The sequence below is a fragment of the Hesperophylax consimilis genome, chromosome 3, assembly GCF_061612785.1.
Source record: "Hesperophylax consimilis isolate HC1 chromosome 3, BYU_Hcon_1.0, whole genome shotgun sequence".
Classification (NCBI taxonomy): Eukaryota; Metazoa; Arthropoda; class Insecta; order Trichoptera; family Limnephilidae; genus Hesperophylax; species Hesperophylax consimilis.
Window position 1 is genome coordinate 42,992,587 of NC_142838.1, and position 21,717 is coordinate 43,014,303.

The 21,717-nt window shown below is 36.4% G+C and overlaps 1 protein-coding gene across 1 annotated transcript; it reads right to left on the reverse strand.

Annotated features, from left to right (window-relative positions):
- Nucleotides 1–23: 23 nt before the first annotated feature.
- On the reverse strand, nucleotides 24–19,735 carry Hydr1 (abhydrolase domain containing Hydr1). The gene is made up of 7 exons (XM_089650730.1): nucleotides 19,357–19,735; nucleotides 17,662–17,831; nucleotides 11,801–12,011; nucleotides 8,328–8,532; nucleotides 6,026–6,132; nucleotides 1,966–2,161; nucleotides 24–398 (listed from the first exon to the last, which is right to left on the reverse strand). The coding sequence occupies exons 1-7, from the start codon at nucleotides 19,456–19,458 to the stop codon at nucleotides 211–213; spliced, it is 1,179 nt and encodes a 392-aa protein (XP_089506856.1). The 5' UTR covers nucleotides 19,459–19,735; the 3' UTR covers nucleotides 24–210.
- Between the last annotated feature and the right edge of the window lie 1,982 nt (nucleotides 19,736–21,717).

Below are 21,717 nucleotides of genomic sequence, written 5' to 3' on the forward strand. Positions count from 1 at the left end.
GAAAAAAACACATTTATTGGAGCTCATCCCATTTATTGAAAGCAAATTGTAAATTCTATAGTAGTGTTCTACATTAAAATTGTGAATGTAATTTGTTCGTAAATATTCTATATAAATAACAAATCTCATAGAATATACATCAAGGCACATGGATATGTGTAAATAACAATGATAAATTTTATATTAATAATTATCACAAGAATTTGTACTCTATATACTCTGTGGTAGAATGCCGCCATTTCTGAACATGCCCTGGTAGTATTGGGAGAACAGGCGCGCCATGTATTGGTCCCGAGCCTTTCCTGGCCATAAACCCTCCATGAAGCCGATGTGGCCGCCACGCGCGGTGATCACGATGGCCACATGCTCTGACTTGCTGGCTTCTTCAACGGGAATAGCTACAATACACATAAACTAGATAATATATCAAACAACTTAAATTGAGAATGAGACCATTGTGAGATTCTGTATGTTTCAAATATTGCAATGGTCTGGATTTGTAGATGGAATCAGGTAACAGGGCACCCAAATTCATATATGATTTAAGTGGGTCCCAGTGGTAGTGACCCAAAGGCAGATTGAGGAACAGGTGAACTGACTGCGTGGAAGAATAGGAAGGGCCGAGGATAAGAGTTGAATGGCGAGGGACTGGAGTCATTGGAGAGCTTTTTTGAAGGAGGCCAAATCAGTGCTGTGATTAATTAATTTATTTATTGATAACTAGCTGTACTCTGCCACGCATCACAGCGATGCAGTACACAGGTAGAGTACACAGCGGCTCACTCAGTCAGTCTGTCTGCAGATAGAGAAACAGTAGCGCGTGTTGCTTACACGTCCAACAGATGAGAGGGAGGGAAGGAGATGGGAAAGAGGATGATTGGGTAGTACTTCATTATTACGAGAAGTCGGTAAAAACCTACAGCTGAAGTCAAGAGTGCTACCTAAAGTCATGAGGGTTACATAAAGTTATGAGTGTTACCTAAAGTCACAAGGGTTACCTAATGTCATGAGTGCTACCTAAAGTCATGAGTGTTACCTAAAGTTGTGTTACCTAAAGTCATAAGGGCTACCTTATTTATTTATAGAGCGGAGACGGTTTACACATAGTTCCCGTGAGCACTTAGGCTATAGGCCTATTGTGCTATCTCCAATTTTACTTCATTTCTTCAACAGTCACCCAGTCCCTTTTATAAAGTTCACCAGGGTTGTCATTGTATATGTGGCTATGTCTTCTGGTTCCACAATGTGTCTTCCCAGGTCTCATCTCTCCTCTCCAATCCCCCTTGGTTCCCTGAGGGCCCCACGAGGGAAGAGGGCCTCATCTCTCCTCTCCACTCCTCCTTGGTTCCCTGAAGGCCCCACGAGGGAAGAGATCCTCATCTCTCTTCTCCAATCCCTTTTGGTTCCCTGAATGCCCCACAAGGGAAGAGTTCATGGAGGTGGCCTCAGCTCCCCTCTCCACTCCCCTCCTTGGTTCCCTGAAGGCCCCACAAGGGAAGAGGACTTCGTCTCCTCTCGGTTCCCTAAAGGCCCCACAATGGAAGAGGACTTCGTCTCTTCTCTCCACTCCTCCATGGTTCCCTGTAGGCCCCGCGACGGAGGAGTCCACTCCTCCTTGGTTCCCTGAAGGCCCCATGACGGAAGAGTCAACTCCCCCTTGGTTCCCTGAAGGCCGTACGAGGGAAGAGGGAGTTTTCGAAGTATCTAGGGAAATAGAAGGTCCACTCCAGCAGAGCCCCGAGAGCTTGGGTATGGTCTAAATACTCCGAGATGCGACCCTGTTTCTCGGAGGCACCGTTTGTGACACTGTTCCAGCGGTCATTCAGCCTGAGCGCGGTATCTCACACCTTAGCTTGGGATGACTAATGCAGGTTGTGTTTCATGTTTAAGAGATGGGTTCGCCACACTCCCTATGCTAAAGGGTTATCTTAAGTTATGAGTGTTATCTAAAGTCACGATTATTACCTTCGAGTGGTTGGAAGGGGTCATCGGCAGCGCTGAGACATAACATTGGAATGGGGATATCCTGCAGCTTGTCGTGGAGAGTCGCCGCCCTGTAGTAAGCCTCCACGTCCTTGTAGCCAAAGTGCTTGGCGGTGAAGGCCGTATCAAATTGTCTGACAGTTTTGCTCTGCATAATCTCGTCAATGTCCCAGGTTCCCTGTTGATTATAACACGATTTCAATTTTAAAGCGGGTACAGCTTGATATACTAGGCAGCCAAAAGAGGAACTAAACACATTGTGTATTTTGTTATTCGGTTTCTTTTATTATTTTATTTTTATTTTTCACAGTAACAATAATGGTAAAACCTACGAAATTTCCGCACAGTGTAGACAGCAGAACTATTTCACTACCAGGAAGGGTTAAGGTAGGGGCTGTAAGAAGTGTTTATTGACGCGGATCTTGAAGAGTCCCGGGTCATATGGAGGAAAAACAGCGAACCTAAAAAAGGTCAGATAAATCCAATGCACATTAGGACAAGTTGCCACCAGTTGAAGTTGTGATGTCAGCTTTTTTTGAGAACAAGAACTAATAAATTATTTACGTGAAATATTCTTTTTGGCCGCTGGCAATGTTTGGAAGATAGCCTCCTGCCGACGTCAGCTGTTGAGCGCTAGCCATGTTGAAAATCATTCGTGATCTTGCTTCCTTCGTGCCTTTTAACACACTTTGATCGGGTTATTTTTTTCGCCGGCAGACCGCTGAAAACGGGCGAAAATAAAGGTGCCGCGCGAATTTCTTTAATTTGTTTTAAATCGCTATATCTTCGAAAATAATGGAAATATTTTAATAAAATTTTCTACATACCAACTCAGCATACCCAAGCTATAAAATTTCTAGCCGAAAACTAAGTATTATTTGTAATGCAACTTAATAAATTCAAAACAAAGTCATTGTTGGGTCATTAGGGTTCAATTTTTTATGTATAAACTAGGTTTCAATTTTATAAAATTACAAATTATTATATTTTCACCAAGCCCAAATCATTACAAACGCAAAAACAATTGCCAAATCTCTAGTATCATCAGAGTAACACATTATTACCCATTGAAATACCACATGTGCAATTGCCCCTCGCACGGTACAGCAGACCAAAACCATCGGACGTGGTAATAATATTGGTTATTTTTTCAAATGAAATTTAATATAATCACTTAGCGTAGAATGCTTCTCGTATTGCTCACGTAATATTGTTTATTGTTTTTCACCATACACTATTAGGTTTAAGTTTCTAATCACCTTTATATAATCAGTTACAGTTTACGTCTGAAAATTGTTCATCTAATATTTCATTTTTCTTCCTCCATATCACTTTCTTCAGAATCACTGAACTGTAATGGCATCACTGACATTCTTCTCCTACAAGGAATTTCTTCACTTCCACTAGATTCTTCACTTTCACTATGGAATTCAGGCAAATAATTACTAGAACAGGCAGATAAATTGTCTGCGACGATTTTGTCATCACTTTCGTAATTTTCAGAATCCATTTTGAAAGGTTTGAAAAAGCAAATATAAATATTATCTCCTCGGAACACAACCGTAGGACAATTTGCTTTTTAAAAACTGGCACGCACTTGTAAATATTTATTATGGTCCGCCTAACTGTGTTTGCCGATACCTGCTTTGTTATATGGGCCCGACACTCTCCGCTCGCTCGCACCTAGGAGTTGAGTGGGTGCGGAACAGAGATTTTTCTAATTTTTATGTGACACCTCACAAGAGCGTCCCTGCCTGTGCAGTGTACAGACAGGGGAACTATGTCACCACCCGGTTGGGCGGCGTTGTAAGGCGGAATAAGGTAGGGGCTGTAGAAAAGGATTGTAGGAAGGGATTTGTTAATGCGGGCCTTGAAGAGGCTCGGATTATAGGAGGGAGGAAAAACAGATGCCGGTAGCTCGTTCCACATACGAGCCGACTTACACAAAAACGAGTCGTAAAAACGGCCCGTTCTCATGAAGACAACGTCAACCGTGAACGGGTATTCAGTTCGTGTCCGTCGAGTTTCGCGCACGTGCACCGGTGCATCAGGAATCAATGCTGTAGAACAGACACAGCATGCCTACATTGCGTCTATGCATTGTAGGGATAGAGAGATTTGTTTCGGGTTTCATGGTCATAAAAACCCTCGTTCCAGGAATTGAATTATTAGAATCACAGAATATGTTATCTAAATTACTTATTTCGTTGATCTTCAAACGCAATACCTATCAAGCGTCAGGTGTTCAATAATATAGGTCATTTTAGTTGAAATATCGATGTACACAAAAGACTCCAAGATAAATACAAAAAAAAGACTTGCATTGCAATTTGATAATTATGTACATATAGTTGGGACCTTTACAAAGAGATTGGTATATAATATTCATATAAAAACATCGGATAATTTCTTCTTTTCTGCCATTGAAATGAGGCGGGCGCAGAAGGTAGAAATACCCTTCCCGACGTTAAGCATCAATCTACCAAACGAGTAGAAATACCCTTCCCGATTAAAGTGTGTTAACTTTAAATGAACAATAAAGTTCGATTTATTTCATTATGTTATAATTTATAAATTGGAGTCAGATAATCTATGGGCACCCCGACCCACTTCTGAACACCCATAGAAAATAATAACATTGTCATTATTACAGGAAAATCGTTGCATAAAATTGCGTATTCAATTATAGTACTGATCATTTTCAGCATACACAAACTGGATACATAATAAAAAAAAACTCATTATGTAGTATGTATCCATTAGACTTTGTACATTATTTAAAATGACGTATGTATTAGACATTAACTTTTCAAGCCACCTACTTACTGATCTTATATTATTATAATCAATTATTTATTGTAAATTTTATTCTAAATTCATTTATTACACCATTATTAAAAGTAATTAATGATATAGCAGTATTTTAAAACTATTATTTTCTTTGGGCTAGGATCCAGCTGCAAAAATTATTAGTCTGTTGCTCTGATTTAAATACAGGGTTTTCCAATAAGAGGTGTTATTTTGATATTCAATCGTAAAAGATCAATGGTTTCATTGCGTGTGTGGCACGTAGCGCCGTCTTGTTGAAAGTAAACGTTGTCCAGATCAATACCATCCGATTCCGGCCATAAAAAATCATTAATCATCTTTCGATAGCGCAATCCATTCACCGTAACTGTTGCTCCAGCCTCATTTTCGAAAAAGTAAGGTCCAATGACTCCGCCGGACCGTAAACCGCACCATACAGTCACACGTTGAGGATAGAGAGGCTTTTCAACAATAACTCTTGGGTTTTCCGAGCTCCAGATGCGACAATTTTGCTTGTTGACGAAGCCACCGAGGTGGAAATGGGCCTCATCACTCAAGATAATTTGCATTTGATTCACTCAAGTGAATTTTAATAATTTCAATGCGTTGATGAAGCGTGTATTGTTCCATTTTTATTAATGGCGTAGTTTCTACTTGTCAAATTTCAAAAAATGACAGCTTCAAAAGTAACATCTACCGAAATAGCGGTATATTCAAAATAACACCTCTTATTGGAAAACCTTGTACATTATTTATAGCACAGGATATTGATGTGTACAAATTTCAGTTTTATTAACTTTCTCCTGGCCAAATCACAACACAACGGTTCCTGTTCTGGCATAGAGAATTGTCAATGAATTAACATGGGCGACTAGTACATTTCAACTTTAAAATGTACTTTGTCTCAGTATTTAATATAGGTGTAGCAAATTAATTATTGGGGGTACTGCAATTCATTCGCTTCACTAAGTCATGTTTATAAAATAAATTAATAAATAATACTGCTCCGTCAGCATTTGCAAAATCATAACAAGAGGAAAGGACACGCAATTCATCGCTGAAAATAATACGTACTATAATTTAGAATGCAAGTCTGCTTGTCTGTCTGTTTGTGATATAACCAGCGAATACACTGACTGTTCAAAATTCACCTTTACTAATTTTTGTCAATTAAGTACCTACTTGGTATTATAACATTTCAGTGGCTAAATATTTTTCTTTATGTAATATTTACCTTATGTTCCTTGATAGGATCGCACTTGTCTATGGTCTTCAGTAAAGATCCGGCTAGGTGGCGACACAGCATGCTATTTAAATAAGGCTTCTCGATGCTTTCACTTCCTGAAAAGATAATGAGAATGTCAAATCAGTAATGGCATAACTCGAATGCAAAATTTGTTTAACCAATGGTGACCAATTTATTAGTGCATAAAATCTTAAGGAACCCACAAATTAAAAAAAGAGGGTAGTATTACGGTAGAGAAGAATTATTAATAAACTGGCTGCCCCAGGTTTTGCTGTTAGGCCCTGCATGCGGCTCATTGAGGGACTTTGCCCAATTTAGTACAGTTCCCTGATAGTAGAGTTTTGCCCCTTTGTAAGTACAACAGCAATTATTAGAATGTGAGCAATAATTTACTTAAATGAAATTACTTGGTTTTAGGCAGAGATGTGCTTTATTTCAAATAAATCCATTTCAAATGGAAATGCAAAATGGGTATTTTCCATTTTGCATTTTAAATGCTTTTCTAAAAACCATTTTGCATTTTAAATGCTTTTCTCAATGCATTTTCCATTTTAAATGCTTTTTTGCAACATTCTTCCTACTATCTCCATATTTCTCTTTTTCATAAGCCCCAAATATCAGTCGGTCCTCAACCTCGCTATGAGAGATAATTTACATTTGTCAAGTTGCTCTCTGGTAAGAGCCCTGGCAATTGAGTGATACCATTACAAAAAATACTGATTCAAATACTGAACATGGGGCCATGACGCTGTAATATTAACTGATAAGTTTCTATGTTTTTACGTTGGCAAAATGGGACTAATGAGTCCCGCGCAAATTTTTTGTGGTTTCATAATCTGTAGTCGTGGTATTTTTGGATTTGCCATCATGTAATATGTTTGTTCTACATTGATATCCATTTTTAAATGACAAAATTGTTTAAAAATTCTATAATTATTTTATTGTTTGACCTGAGAAACCATTTTGCATTTTCAATGCATTTTGAAAATAGGTATTTTGCATTTGAAATGCTTTTCTAAAAACCATTTTGCATTTTGCATTTTCAAATGGAAAAATTTTGACCCATTTCCATTTTGCATTTCAAATGGTTTTGGGTACCCATTTTGCACATCTCTGGTTTTAGGTCACTTTGTTGATAAATTTTATTGTCCAACGGTTTCAGTCCCTCTGTACCATCATCAGGACATTTATAAAAATGATATAAAATCCAGTAAAAATTCCGAAAAATTTCTTCCGGGAAAATTGCTTGGAAAATGGGTCAGGAAATTATGTAAAAGTTTTTGAAACTGTAAATCCCAAATTTTGAAAATTTTATTTTTAACATTGGGGATGCTGTTTGAAAACTTCCAACAGTTTTTTTTTTAAATAATAGAGGGCGACACTTTACAACAATCCTAAACTGAATATTAAGATAATACTATCAGATTATTATTATTATTAGTTTGTAGCTGAGTGTAACTAGGTTCCGCGCACTGAGAAATACATCAAAGGACTACACACTAATACATCAAATACATCACAGCCACGATTCGCCCGCAGGTCGGCTGGTCGCTAGTAATAGATGGATAAGGCCTTATTTTTTACTCTTTTAAATCTCTTTCACCGTTTTGCAATTCTTAATGATTGATTTCTGGGCGAAGTCCGGTTAAAACGGTAGGTAGTAACTACTGCCTAAGTGTTACTGGAAATGGCAAAAGGAATATTACGAGACACAAACACCACATAAAAAAAATCCTTTTGAACTAAACAACATCAAAATGTCGAATTTTTCAAACTTAGTACTCTATCACACTCAAAAGTCACGAGCCGCCATTGCCTTCAAGTAAGTAAGGGGCCGTTCAAGTATTACGTAAGCAGATTTATTACAATTATTTACCCCCTCTTCCCCCTTGTCACCAAAAGTAAGCAAAGCTCTTACCCCCCCCCCCTTCCATGCTTACGTAAAAATTGGTACCTATATGCATTTTTCTGTTAATGTATTCTGTTTTTTAAGCGAGTACCTAAACGTATTAATTATTTGTGGGAATCCCCGAATATGTATTCGGTTTTCAAACATAGACAATGTGTGGGTTGCCAATATGTAAAAAAAAACTACTGCTGAGCAGTGCTGACATAATCACTATCTCGACCCCCCCACCCCCCCATGTCATCAAAAATAAGCAAAGCAAAGACCCCCCTGTCCCCCTATAGTGCTTACATAATACTTGAACTGCCCCTAAAGGTTAAATAAAATAATTCTATTGTGGGCGTTAGTCATATTTAATAAAATTGCAAAAAAAGTAAAACTCACCCTTCAATACATTCCAAGGCACTGAAATAATCATAGAGCAGTCAATTGAGGAACTCTTTCCCCTAGCGGCTAAGTAATTTCCAAGGATAAGGCCTCCCATGGATATGCCTGTGGCCCCAATCAGCGTGGTGGCATGTGTGCTGCGAATGTGCTTCACAACCTCCGATAAGTCTTCAAAGTTAGCGGCACAGTATAGGCGCGGGGTCTGAAAAGATGACACACTCAAAATAAATGCCACTTCAAATTATTTATTGCACCGACTACCCTAGCCAGCTGCTTATTAAAAACAGCATTCATTTCATAACCTCAAACTAATCACCTGTATTTTTACAGTTATTTTAAATATCTTCCCATTTATTTCAAAAAATCTTTTCCTTCAATTATAATCCCTCTGTAAAAACAAATAAAGCTTCACAATGTTAAAAGTCGGTGGCGTCAGTACTGTAGATTTTGGGGATACAAAAGTCTACAGATGTAAAAAAAGAATTGTTCGTTAGTTCCCTCTTTGGCCAATCACAAAGTTAAGTGTTTCAAGTAGTACTTGACTTTTGACGTATCTGTGAATCGAATAGATGGTTTGTGCATGTAGAGCGAATGAGCGAAGAAAGGAGTGTAAGAAGAATGTATGATGCAAATGCGAATGGTAGCAGAAGTCGGTGACACCCGAGGATGACATGGCACGATCAATTGAATCAGATACTCGAGTCGGGCCATGTCAAGACTCAGAATAATAGAAGAGTATGTATGAATGTGAATGAGGTAAGAAGTTTGTGCCAAGACCAAGTTGTTTGGCGGTCCGTCCTCTCTGCCTACCCCTGCCGAAACGGCGTGATGGTTAGTTAGTTATAATAATAATAATAATAATGATTTATTGTCTTCTTTTCTTATTAACACATAGATATAATGATATCCTCACTGGGATCTCCCGTGCTGAGGATGTCATTTACATATTATAATTTAATTATAAGAAATTAATATTACAACAAAGTATAATGTAGTATATATATATTTTTTAAGTAATTTTAAAATAAGTAAGGTACTGTTTTTTGGTATAGTTCAGTTGATTCTGTTTTAGTCTGTGTTTGATTTCAGTAAATTTTCTATTTCAGATCTTCCTATGTTAAGTATCCAGCTTTTTATTTCAGATTTAAATGTTAAAGTGTTGAGGTTTTTGAGTGTGAGTGGTATTTTGTTGTAGAGTTTAATACTGTGATATAAGAAGCTTTTTTGCCCAAAAGTTGTATTTGTAATTATTTGTTGGATAAGTTTTTGATCATGAGATCTAGTGTTTCTATTGTACGTGTTTGTTGTTATTTCTTGTGTTTTGTGTTTATGAATGTAAATGAGTATAGTTTTAGAATATAGTTGTTTAATAGACATGATGTTAAGATTGGTGAAGATTTCGTTAGTGCTAGTTCTTACAGGAACTTTCAGTATAATTTTCATTATGGCTTTTTGAGATTTGATAAGTGGATTTAGTATGTTTTTATTTGCACTGCCCCATCCGATAATACCGTATTCTAACAGTGATTGGCAGAGAGCCATGTAGATTTTGATTAAGTCTTTTTTAATGAGCACATTCCTGATAGTTTTGAAAAAATAACTAAGTTTTTTAATTTTATTATCTAAATAGCTAATGTGATTGGTCCATTTTAAATTCCCATCTATTTTTAGACCTAGATACGTTATATGGTCAACATTTTCTAATGAGGGACAATTACAATGCTCATTTAAGTGATGCGGGCTATGAATTTTCAAGTTATGGTTTTCTTCAGAGTTTTTTGTATTTTTTATTTTGAAAGTGATGAATTTGGTTTTATTAGCATTTAGTGTAAGTGAATAGTAGTCTAGCCATTTTTTAATCCTGTTTAGTGTGTCTTCTGCTTTCTTAAATGTTTCTGTCCAATTATTCCCATTTATAAGGAGAACAGTATCATCCGCAAAACTTATGATTTCTCCGTCACATTCTATGTGGCATAGATCATTAATGTATATTAGGAACAGAATCGGACCCAGAATACTTCCTTGAGGCACCCCGCATTTGACATCAATACACTCACTGGTTATGTTGTTAAGTTTCACAGTTTGCTTTCTATTTCCCATGTAGCTTTTAAAGAATATCAGTTCATTATCAGTGATCCCTATGTTAACTAGTTTTTCAAAAAGATGTTGGTGATTTATTGTGTCGAAGGCTTTAGAAAGGTCGAGAAATACTCCAATGCATTTTTTATGTGAATCTAGAGAATTTTTAATATATTCAATTACTAAAGCTATGGCGTTGGATGTTCCTAGATTTTTTCTGAAACCAAATTGTTTTGGTGATAATAGTTTATTTGATTCTAGGTAATCGATGAGTTGAGTTTTAACTGTTATTTCTAAGATTTTAGATAATGTGTTCAGGATTGTGATTGGTCTGTAGTTATTGATATCTGTACGATTTCCTGATTTAAAGATTGGTGTAATTGTAAGTTAGTTTTGTAGTCATTTTTATGCCATAGAGGCCTAAAGTGATGACGAATGCATGTGGTTCTAAATGAACAGTTGTTTGAACAGCTGCAAACTAAATGTTTACTTTTATTAATTAAGGATTTTAAATGTTCGTCGAGATAAAAGTGAAGTTACAGTTTTCTTACGAATTCCCCAAACAAAACGAATGTGTGTTTTCGAAACATCGAGTTCTCTCAATTTTACTACAATTGAAATAAAAAATTAAGTAAAAATGTTGTTGGTGTTTTTGACAACATTTTTCACATTTGATATTAAAATTTTATCAGTTAGAAATAGTAATGTTTATTTTAAATGTGTACACCGGAAATCGGTTTTTACGTAAAATTTAAAAATAAAATGTTTATAGAGCATTTGAAATAAATAGAAAACATTGCAAACTGTATAGAAGTGTTGGAAAGTACTGAAGGGTGTACTTTAATAGGTGATATTTTAATAAAATTAACAATAATTATTACAAAATGGCCTCAGTGGTCGAGGGGTAAGGCTCTCGACTAGCAAGCCGGAGTTCGCGGGTTCAAATCCCGGCGTGAGCAAATTATTGATTAATTTGTGATGTTTCATAATTTATTAATTTAAAATTATATATAGCATGTTTGCGGCACATTCCAGAGTGGAAAATACTATCACCCTGGTGTGAAACCACTATTTCGAATGGACACGTTGCTTAAAATAGTTGTGGCTGTATTTGGTGACCAGATCTGAATAGCCAGGTACTACCCCACCTTCCTCTTTCCCATCTCCTTCCTCTCCCCACCACCTCCAACTTCACAACATACCCCAATTGGGGATGCCATAGTCTCACTGGCTCCAGATGGTTGGGCCTCTACTGCGATTCACAAAAAAAAAAACAATATCCCAATAAAATAAAAAAAAGTGCTGGAATCAGGACTTGAACCCGGAACCTGTCAGGTAAAGGTGTTAGCAAGGCGTGTCAAAAAGGTGTTAAAAATCAATCTTCAAAATACCTTTAATTCCATACCTCCTAACCCTCGGTAGTTGAAGATGACTGTTCGTACGCCGATACCAAGGGCCCCGTTGACGAGGCACTTGATGTACTCGGCTTGCGAAGCCCCCGTGAGGCCGGGGAGGATAATGACCACGGGGCTGTCTTTGGCACAGCCTTCTTCCATCCAGTCGAGCGCCACTTCTCCGCCATCTGCTAGTTTAAGAATCTCTCTGGAAAATAAAAATTGCCACGAATTTTAGACAATTTAACTACAATTTCATTTTAGTTATGTGACACCTCATAAGGGCCTCTTTAGTGTATGGCATATACAGCGTTAGTGTGTGGTGTGTGGAACATTGGGTTTTTTTCAATTGCTTTGCACCCAGTATCTTTTTTGGATTCTGCGGACAGGCGTTTCAAACTCTTATTTTATTTACTTTAATGTTGTGCACAACTACATTAAAACGTAATCTCATAAAAATAATTTGCCGTAAGTACATGGATTGTGTAGTTATTTCCAATTTACTATATTAACATAATATGTATTTAGATTCGCGGACTCACAAATTGATATAGATAATAATGTATGGGCATTTTTCACAAAATCAAATAAAGATTAGTCACACATTTTCTTCAAATGATCTACCACGCCTGGATCCCTAGAGCCGCCTCTGGTGAAAATCCTATCAAACTCCGTTGCATAGTTCAGAAGAACTAAGCGCACAAACAGAGAAATGCGGATAGTGACTTTGTTTTATACTATTTAGAGATTGGTTGTCATACAGTCTAATTATCACATACCGGAACTTAGCCTCTCAGAAGCTGGGCGTACTGTACAGGGCCCGCAGATACTGTAGATAGTACACAACTGCTGACCCTGTACAAATCGCAAGTGCACCTCACTGCAAAAAACCCTGTGCAGAAATGAGCGGCTCGTTTGATAGATTCCCCTCTCTTAACAAACGGATTGCAATCCTGAGGGCACAGCCATCAGGTAGGTATGCTGTCCCTGTTCTAGTGCAATCAACGCTAGTCAGACATTGATAGAATTGTTGATTGGAGTATAATAAATCGGATTGAGTTTCATATTTCTAAATGTTTCATTTTGTCATTCACTAGGGCGAGTCATACCTGGTATTACCGGTATACAATGGACGCCCGAAGTTTAAAATGTGTCTCGACAATGAAGGATCTTGGAATCATGTTTGATAGTAGGCTGAAATTTCATGTTCATATTGAGACGGGATGTAGCACTTCACTGAGAATTCTGGGCTTTGTTCTACGCACTGCAAGGAATTTTAGAGATAACCGGGTGCTTATAGTTTTATTGAATTCCTTAGTAAGGAGTAGACTTGAAAGTGGGTCGGTGATTTGGAGTCCACACCAGGTTAAGTATTCTCTCATGTTGGAGAGAGTTCAGAAGAAATTCTTGAGATTTCTCTACATGAGGGAGTATGGCTACTACCCGTGGCTCTATCCCACTGACTTTCTTTTGGGTATGTTCGGAATGAACTATCTACGGGTCAAGAGGGATATGCGCATTGCTACACATTTCTTTAGACTGATTTGTGGATGGTTTGAAAACTCGGTCATCATGGAGAGCATTCATTTCTATGTTTCCGATGGTTATCTCCGTCACCGACAACATAGACTATTCTATCTCCCAGCCTGCAGGACTAACTTGCCAATGGTCATGCCTGTGGGGGGAGCAATCTTGCTGTTGAACAGAATCAATTCGGATATGGACATTTTTAGCATCAATGAAGCTGCCTTTAAGGCAAGCTCTATTATTACTGGTATAGTTGATATGCACACTGTTTATATTAATGTAAGAATTCTTATTACCAAATGAATTTTAAAACGCATTAAAATTTTCAGTTTTGTAATGTTTTTAAAGTGAATAAACTGAATTGAATTGAATAGAAATAGACTGCCGGGTTGGAGCAGTCACCCTTCTTTGGAATATGATGATGGTTTTTTTCCAACCAATCCATTCTAATTTTAGGAACTAGTTATATGGTTTTTTGGAAAATATTTTATTACGAAATTATTATCTTTACTGTTTCCAATATTTTTTCTTTTGGAAATGGTAAAGTAGAGAAATGATAATAATTGGTGTCAATGTAAACCAGATTTTTTTTTGTAAATATTGACAATTGATTGTCTTCAATATGAGGAATAAAATTATAAAAATAAAAACATTCCAAATTTTGAACTGCGAGACTTTAAAAAGTATCTAATTCAACAAATGAATACTCGGTGGTGACATTTAGATAATACAAATAATGTGACGATGTTTCTTATCAGTTATATGATTCAATTCTATGAGAAGTTCACTAAATAATAATCCCCTAACTTAGTTTTAGAAGATAGAAACGAATATTAGCTTAGGCAAGTACAGTGCACGCCGTATTTGGTTCGATAAGATAGTTTTCAATCATAGTTAATTGATTTGAGTAGGCAATCAGAGATATTAGATGTTATCTTCTCTCCACTGTACATCTGCAGTTGGCATAATACATAAAAGAAATAATCTTATTTGACGTAGCTCTCAATAAGTAAAGTAAACTAACACTAAGATGGACGAGTCATTGATTGGCCCCCCTTCTAAGGAATTTATAAAAAAGTATATTAACGATTTTTTTATCTCGAGATTTTTAAACCTTGAGATAATAATATGTAAAGAGCTGATAAAATATGAAAAAACGGCAGTTTTTATTAAAATACGTCACAATTAACTTGTAGCTTAGGGAAAATAACTAAATAATTGCAAAGCAAAGCAAAACGTATTTACTATACTTTTATTAGTTGTTATCTGGGATATGGGTTGAAAACTGACAAATTTTGTTTTTACAGAATCAGAAAATATTACCTACACATTTTAAAAATATAAAAATAATTTATTTACAGGATATAATATAGACGTATAGGATAATGGGGCTGTGCTGCACTCTTCATCACATTAATGCATTTTCTAACATTTTGATTTCTTCATAAAAACGCATTTGTTCAAAACTACAGGGGTAAAAACTATCTACTAAATAAAATTAAAAAATGTATTGCTAACTAACTAACCATCACGTCGTTTCCGGTCCGCCTTCTCGGTAAGCAGAGGATGGACCGCCAAACAACTCAGTCTTGGCACACACTCCTTGCCTCATTCACATTCATACATCGTCTCATCGTCAAGTATCTGCTTGGTCGTGCCATGTCTTCCTCGGGCGTCCCCGAATTCTTCAACCATTCACATTTGCATTGTATATTCTCCTTACACTTGCTCTACATGCCAAAACCATCTAAGCGTCCCTTTCTTGATCTTACTCATTACGCTTACATCAGCCTTCCACTCTTTGCGGATCTCCACATTTCTTAGAAGATCATACATGGTATTACCACACATACGCCTCAGGGATCTCATTTCTACAGCATTCAGTTTACTTTCATTATTTCTCTGCCAGTTCCATGACTCACTTCCGTACATCAGGGTAGGTACCAGCACTACATTGTGGACTACTAGTTCGCTTCTTTGGACAATGTATTTGCTAACCTGATTATTTAAGTACTGAATGTAATATAAGAAATTATAAATAGAATAGATATATCTATGTAATCACAGGTTGCAAGCAGCCCTATGCTTGTCCAATTGGAGCAGTCTGCTCTGGGCACTGAATTTCCAAGGGGCTAACAATACCTAACGCCTAACAGACTTAACACAATGACTTGCGATTATTTTTCATAAGAAGGCGCAATACAAAAATACAAATCATTCGAATATTATTGATTACAGCGATCACCTACTTAGGCATCCAATTGTTTCGACAAGGGGTGCCAAAATTTAACTCGCGCCAGGCGCCTTTTACCTCAGGGCCAGCCCTGGTGGCACGTATGCACTTTGCGCTGGGGGTACTATTTATTCGCACAAACATGTTGTTTGTACGAATAGGTTAAATATGGTTATATTTTTCGCGTACTTATGTTTTGTTTTATTCTTTCGTCTGGGTTTCCGGTAAAGTTATTGCTTATTCAATGACTTGTCTATGTATTGGCTTAAATGATTCATAACCCATTGTGCTATATTAATTATTGAATAATAATGCATTTATAGAATGTAAAATAATTCAAATTGCGATCAGATTGTCTATTAGATTTCATGATACAGGAAATTTAAAAAACTGGAATAAATTAATTTCCGTTATTTATAAATGAAGCGAAGATAGCAGTAAAAATACATAATATGATCAATAATGTGTTTAATAGCTGTCATGTCAGAATGCCTCGCACAATAATTTAATAATTAGAGGTGGCAGAATTTAGCAGGACAGGTACTAATGGAAATAATCAGTACACCTACACACGTCTCACAATCATATCTAACTAATTAATAAATTAATCTTAATCAGATGACGTACATACTTAGGTCGAGTTGTTTTACAGAGTTTGAACAATTCATCAAATAATTTCAAAGCTAATTTTCTGGTTCTGTGAAATTTCTACTCAAGTTCTGTTATTATTCCATTATGAGTCTGTTAATTAACAGAACATAAATAATAGCAGAACTTAATTTGGACTTTCACTGAACTTAAAATTTTACTTTGACATTTGACGAATTGTTCAAATTCTGTGAAACACCCGTCTTAGTCTCTTGTTCAAATTCTCTACAACACCCGTCCTTAGTCTGTTGTTCAAATTCTGTGAAACATCCGTCTTAGGACGGGTTGTTTCGGGGAATTTGAACAATTCATCAAATTTCAACGTTCCTTTTCAAGTTCTGTGAAAGATTTTTTCAAGTTGTGTTTTTATTTCAGTTTTGTCAAGCAACTAGCCTACAATGATATAATAACAGAACTTGAATAGGACTTTCACATAACCCGAAATGAACGTTGAAATTTGATGAATTGTTCAAATTCTCCGAAACAACCCGTTCTTAGTCTCTTGTTCAAATTCTCTAAAACACCCGTCCTTAGTCTGTTGTTCAAATTCTGTGAAATACCCGTCCTTAGCCTGTTGTTAAAATTCTGTGAAACACCAGTCATCAGTCTGTCGTTAATATTCTGTGAAACACCCGTCATTAGTCTGTTGTTAAAATTCTGTGAAACACCAGTCATCAGTCTGTTGTTAAAATTCTGTGAAACACCCGTCCTTAGTCTGTTGTGATTTACTTATTGTGTGGGTAGAGCAATATCAAAAATAAAACTGTATATTCAAATTTTGTTAAATACACACGAGACCCTTACGTCTTTAGGGATACTGTGCGGAGGGTATTTTAAAGGAAAGGAATAAGTGAGCCTGTGTCTTGTAGAAATCTGTTCAACACGACCCATTCGCATGTGGCAATTTAAAATTATGTACAAATGTTTGGCAAGCCTCCCGAGCTGTTCGAAGCACCTTCCAATAAAATACTGGCATTCAAATGTGCTTGTTGAGCACAGACATCTTCCTTCTACCTCGCTACGCTCGTTCATGTTCGATGGTTTTAGTCTTTTGGTCTCGCTCAATGCTTTTTTGTTCGACAATGAAAAAGATCTGTAATTGTTGCTGAACAAACGGAAATTTACGATTTGACTGAGCAAGACGGTGGTATATCTATGGCGTCTTGTGTCGAGCAGCTCGAGCGTGTGGACGCAACGACGAGCGTGGTTCCAAGTGAACATGTTTGATCAAGCCAAACCGTCGAGCATGAATATGCGTGTATACCAAGCATTACCTGACATCTATGCCCTAAAGACTGCAATCAGTCTGTTAAGACAGGAGAATCAATCAAACGGATTGCTTGTTTCTGCAAAAAGTGAAGGGGTTTTCAGATATCTAGTGGTTGCAGACTAGAAATGGCTGCCAAACTCAATAGTGGAACGCATTATTATTAATGTGACAAAATTTTACCTTTTATATATAATGTCCTGGAGCATGGAACTGCGTAAAATACTGGCGAATACTGTTTGAAGGCGTGACTCGAAGCACCATAATGTCGGCCAGTACTTTTCTTTGAGCAAGGGAATATTATTCTGCAGGAACTCCTTGAAAGGACCATTTTTGCAAACTAAGTGAGGGTGCTGCAAAAAAAGAGACAAGTGTTTAATAACCAAAATAATTGTACAAACATTACAAGGCACAAGAGTCCCAACTGCCCCCAACCGCCTGGTGCCAGCGAGATGACCAATTGGAGTATCTTGTGAAGCTGAAGGTAGTGGAGAGGGGAAGTAACTGGTATTCAGATCTGGTCACCAAACATGGCTAAAGCCATTTCAAGCAAAGTTTAGATTCTGAATGGTGGTCTTTCACCAGAACGATACTGATCGATATTCCACTCTGAAGGGATTAAATTACATGATATTATTTTAAATAAATTAATTGTGAAACAACACAAATTGATTGAATAAAATTTACTTATGAAACGAAAAAAATATGTACAACTGAATATAAATACAAAAATTAGGTAGGAATGTTTGAACTTGAAAAAAATAAACTTTTTTTTTACAATTTAATCATTTGCACAGTAGGAGAGATTGAATAAAAGGTAAATATAAATAAAATAGGGATGTAAGTATTTCAGTTTCCGAAAATGGAAAATAATGCATAACAAACTATTTAGAAGCTATTTAAAAATTAAATCGGATAATTTGAACTCTTTTCTTCGCGCCATGTTTTGACATGATAATTTTTATTTTTTAAGTCTAGTTTTCTAATTCAATTTATGTGTTAATTAAACCCAAGCTGACAACCTGAGAACCTATTTTAAAGTCATAGATACATAGAGCAATATCTAGTTGCATAAAATATAAAACTGTATTGCAACACTGTTTTAGTTTAAATAATAGAAGAAAAACTCTAACCTCAAAACTTTGACATCAAAAACAATGGCCACAAAGTAAAAATAGTTTTTAATTTTATAAAAAATAACTATTAAAACACATTATTTTCCATTTCCAGAAACTGAAATACTTCTCATTATTATCTAACTACCGCAGGGTATTTTTAAAACAAAATGTGCATGTCCCTATTTTCTGTATATTTACCTACACTAATTATTGATTATAAATATAAAAATGTAATTGGTAGTTTATTTTTAATCACATTTATTTAAATTCAAGGATATTCATTTCCTACGTGCAAACAAATAGGTTTAGAAATTTAATAACATTACTTATATACTAATTTATTATTATCATAAATGGGCGGAAAATAGGAAAGGAAAATTTTTAAAATAATAATATTTTCGGTCTAAATTGTGTCATCATTTTAGAAATCTTTCCCGGTTTAAAGTTTGGTTTATTTACCGAATGCTACGGTAAATAAAACAAAACAAATATTTGTGCAGAATCTTGTTTAGTTTTCCGGACTGTTTTCGTAGAGCGCTGTCAAGAGGTTAGATACATAGTGAGTGGTTTATTTATGATAATGATTGTCGGGCAATACTCAATGCCAAATTTAGTTTACTTCTCATTTTAAAAGCTAAAAAACATTTCTGAAAAATTCTCCACACTATGCGCAATTTTGAATAATGCGTCATTACTGCATATACATTGTATAACAAAAATAATAATAAAGTACGATTAATAATTATCGATGAAAACATACCTTAACAACCTCTATCAGGTAATATGTGGTGAATGCGGCAATTGACAGTCCGATAACATATTCCCTCGGTAAATCCTGAATGGCATTTATAATTTGAGACATTGGGAAACAAATGATGGTAAAATTTGCGAATATCCGCGCACTTAAAACTTCACTTTGACAGCCGAAATGCCGCCCAGCGATGATCCAATGCGCTCACTGCCGATGTAACTACTGCAGCGCGCGATGTTCAAAATTACCTAACCCCCACGGACTGCGATCATAATATTATATCTGGAAACTTATCGGTATAAATATAATATTATGACGTTTTAGTAGTTATTTATGGCTACATTCGGCATATTTATAGCGAACACTTACATGCACCACTCTTCCTCAATGGTTCGAACTGAAGTGATTTGAAATGACGGCATCATTTCACAGATTTCACACATCGCTTACGTAGAATAGGTATGGCTCGTGCAAATAAATTTCCATGATATACTATTTTAGTTTCACAGATAAGATAAACTTCGATTGATTAAAAAATCACAATGTACCTACACTACACGTTTGTGATAATATTATGTAATAAATTATTGTAGAGAGGAGCAGATTAGCCCGGCGGGCTTTCATTTCGAGGATATGTAGTAAGGCGGATTGGGCCGTTATTCTTCGTTATTTTTTGTTTTAACATAATAATGTTATACATATTATCCTATAATGTCGTCATTGGTACTGTTAATTATTTATTCATCCTCACAACTTTCTGGGTTGTTTCATCCGACAAAAATTGTAAATTATTTTGTTACTTTCAAACTCTTACTAGGTAGCTGTAATTAAAAATGCAGGTATTTTGTACATAAGAAGTGCTCTATAATTTGAGTAGGTACGCGAATAGCGAATAGGTAGGTATATTTATTGCACTACTTCTAAATACGACAGTGGCTGAGTTGGAATCGCGTTTGGGTCCCACCCAGGAGTAGTGTGTTTGAGTGTGTTCAATTCCTCGGCTGGATAAAGGAGGAAACACATTATTAAAACGCGACGCGACGCCACGTCTCGACATCAGATATGCACCGTGCACATTACCAACACGCGACGCCACGACATACTAGCAATTTCTGAATACAGTTAGCTAACAGCAGTGGAAGTACTGGAAGTGAATGGTTTTGTACTATGGATTTAATAAATAACGAGTCAGATGAAGACTTTGAAGAAGATTTGATGCAAATTATGGGTACATATATGCAGAGATGTGCTTTATTTCAAATAAATCCATTTCAAATGGAAATGCAAAATGCAAAATGGGTATTTTGCATTTTGCATTTTAAATGCTTTTCTAAAAACCATTTTGCATTTGAAATGCTTTTCTCAATGCATTTTCCATTTTAAATGCTTTTTTGCAACATTCTTCCTACTATCTCCACTCATCTTTTTTTCATAAGTGCCAAATATCAGTCGGTCCTCAACCTCGCTATGAGAGATAATTTACATTTGTCAATTGAGTTTTACCATTACAAAAAATACTGATTCAAATACTGAACATGGCCATGACGCTGTAATATTAAATGTTAGATAGCAGTTTCTATGTTTTTACGTTGGCAACATTAGTCCCGCGCAAATTTTTTGTGGTTTCATAATCTGTAGTCGTGGTGTTTTTGGATTTACCATCATGTAATATGTTTGTTCTACATTGATGTCCATTATTAACCCTCCGTCGGGCGCAGCCGGCCTCAGAGGCCAACAAAAGACATTTTTTCCCTCTCCAATTCTCAAAGCGGCCCCCCGCCCTTCCCTCATTTTACTCGCCTAACTTTAGGAACCTTACATGGCGCCCGTCTTCAGTCAGTCGTCGGTCTTTACGCAGCTCACTTACACCTTACACTCAGTTTCACAGGCTGCCTGCGCCCGATTGCATCACAATTTTGAAGGTGACCTTTTTCAGGATATTTTTATTTGCAGTTTTTTTTTATTTTTTTATTCAAGTACATAAAACAGGCATGGTTCCCAAGAATCAGTTGTTTATTATATTCAATTATGCCTGTTCTGTATGAAGTTTATCAGTATCTTGAGAAATAAGTTCTGTATTGGACCCTGGCCTTTCAGGCAGAGTGCGCCCGATTAAATTATAATTTCAGTTTTAGGCATTTTATATACATATGTTTCTGCCGAAATGGCTAGAAAAAATGATCTCTCTCAACGCAATGATGCTGATGATATGGTGACGTTTCTTCTCGATGATGATGCTTCTGAAGATCCAGCTTTGGTTGAAGATTTAGGCGATGAGAGCGACATCGGACAACTAGCTCGGCGAAGTCTGAATACAAGTGGATTACCGATTCAGTTGCAAACTCGCTTCCAATAAAACACATCCCCTAC

What these genes read in the sequence shown, in the direction of transcription:
- Hydr1 (XM_089650730.1), bottom strand. Translation starts at nt 19,458, where the DNA reads ATGTCTCAAATTATAAATGCCATTCAGGATTTACCGAGGGAATATGTT. An exon ending in ACCTGATAGAGGTTGTTAAG is followed by an intron (nt 17,832 to 19,356) that starts GTATGTTTTCAT and finishes CTTTTTTTGCAG; the next exon opens with CACCCTCACTTAGTTTGCAA. An exon ending in TAGGAGGTATGGAATTAAAG is followed by an intron (nt 8,533 to 11,800) that starts GTATTTTGAAGA and finishes TCATCTTTTCAG; the next exon opens with ACCCCGCGCCTATACTGTGC.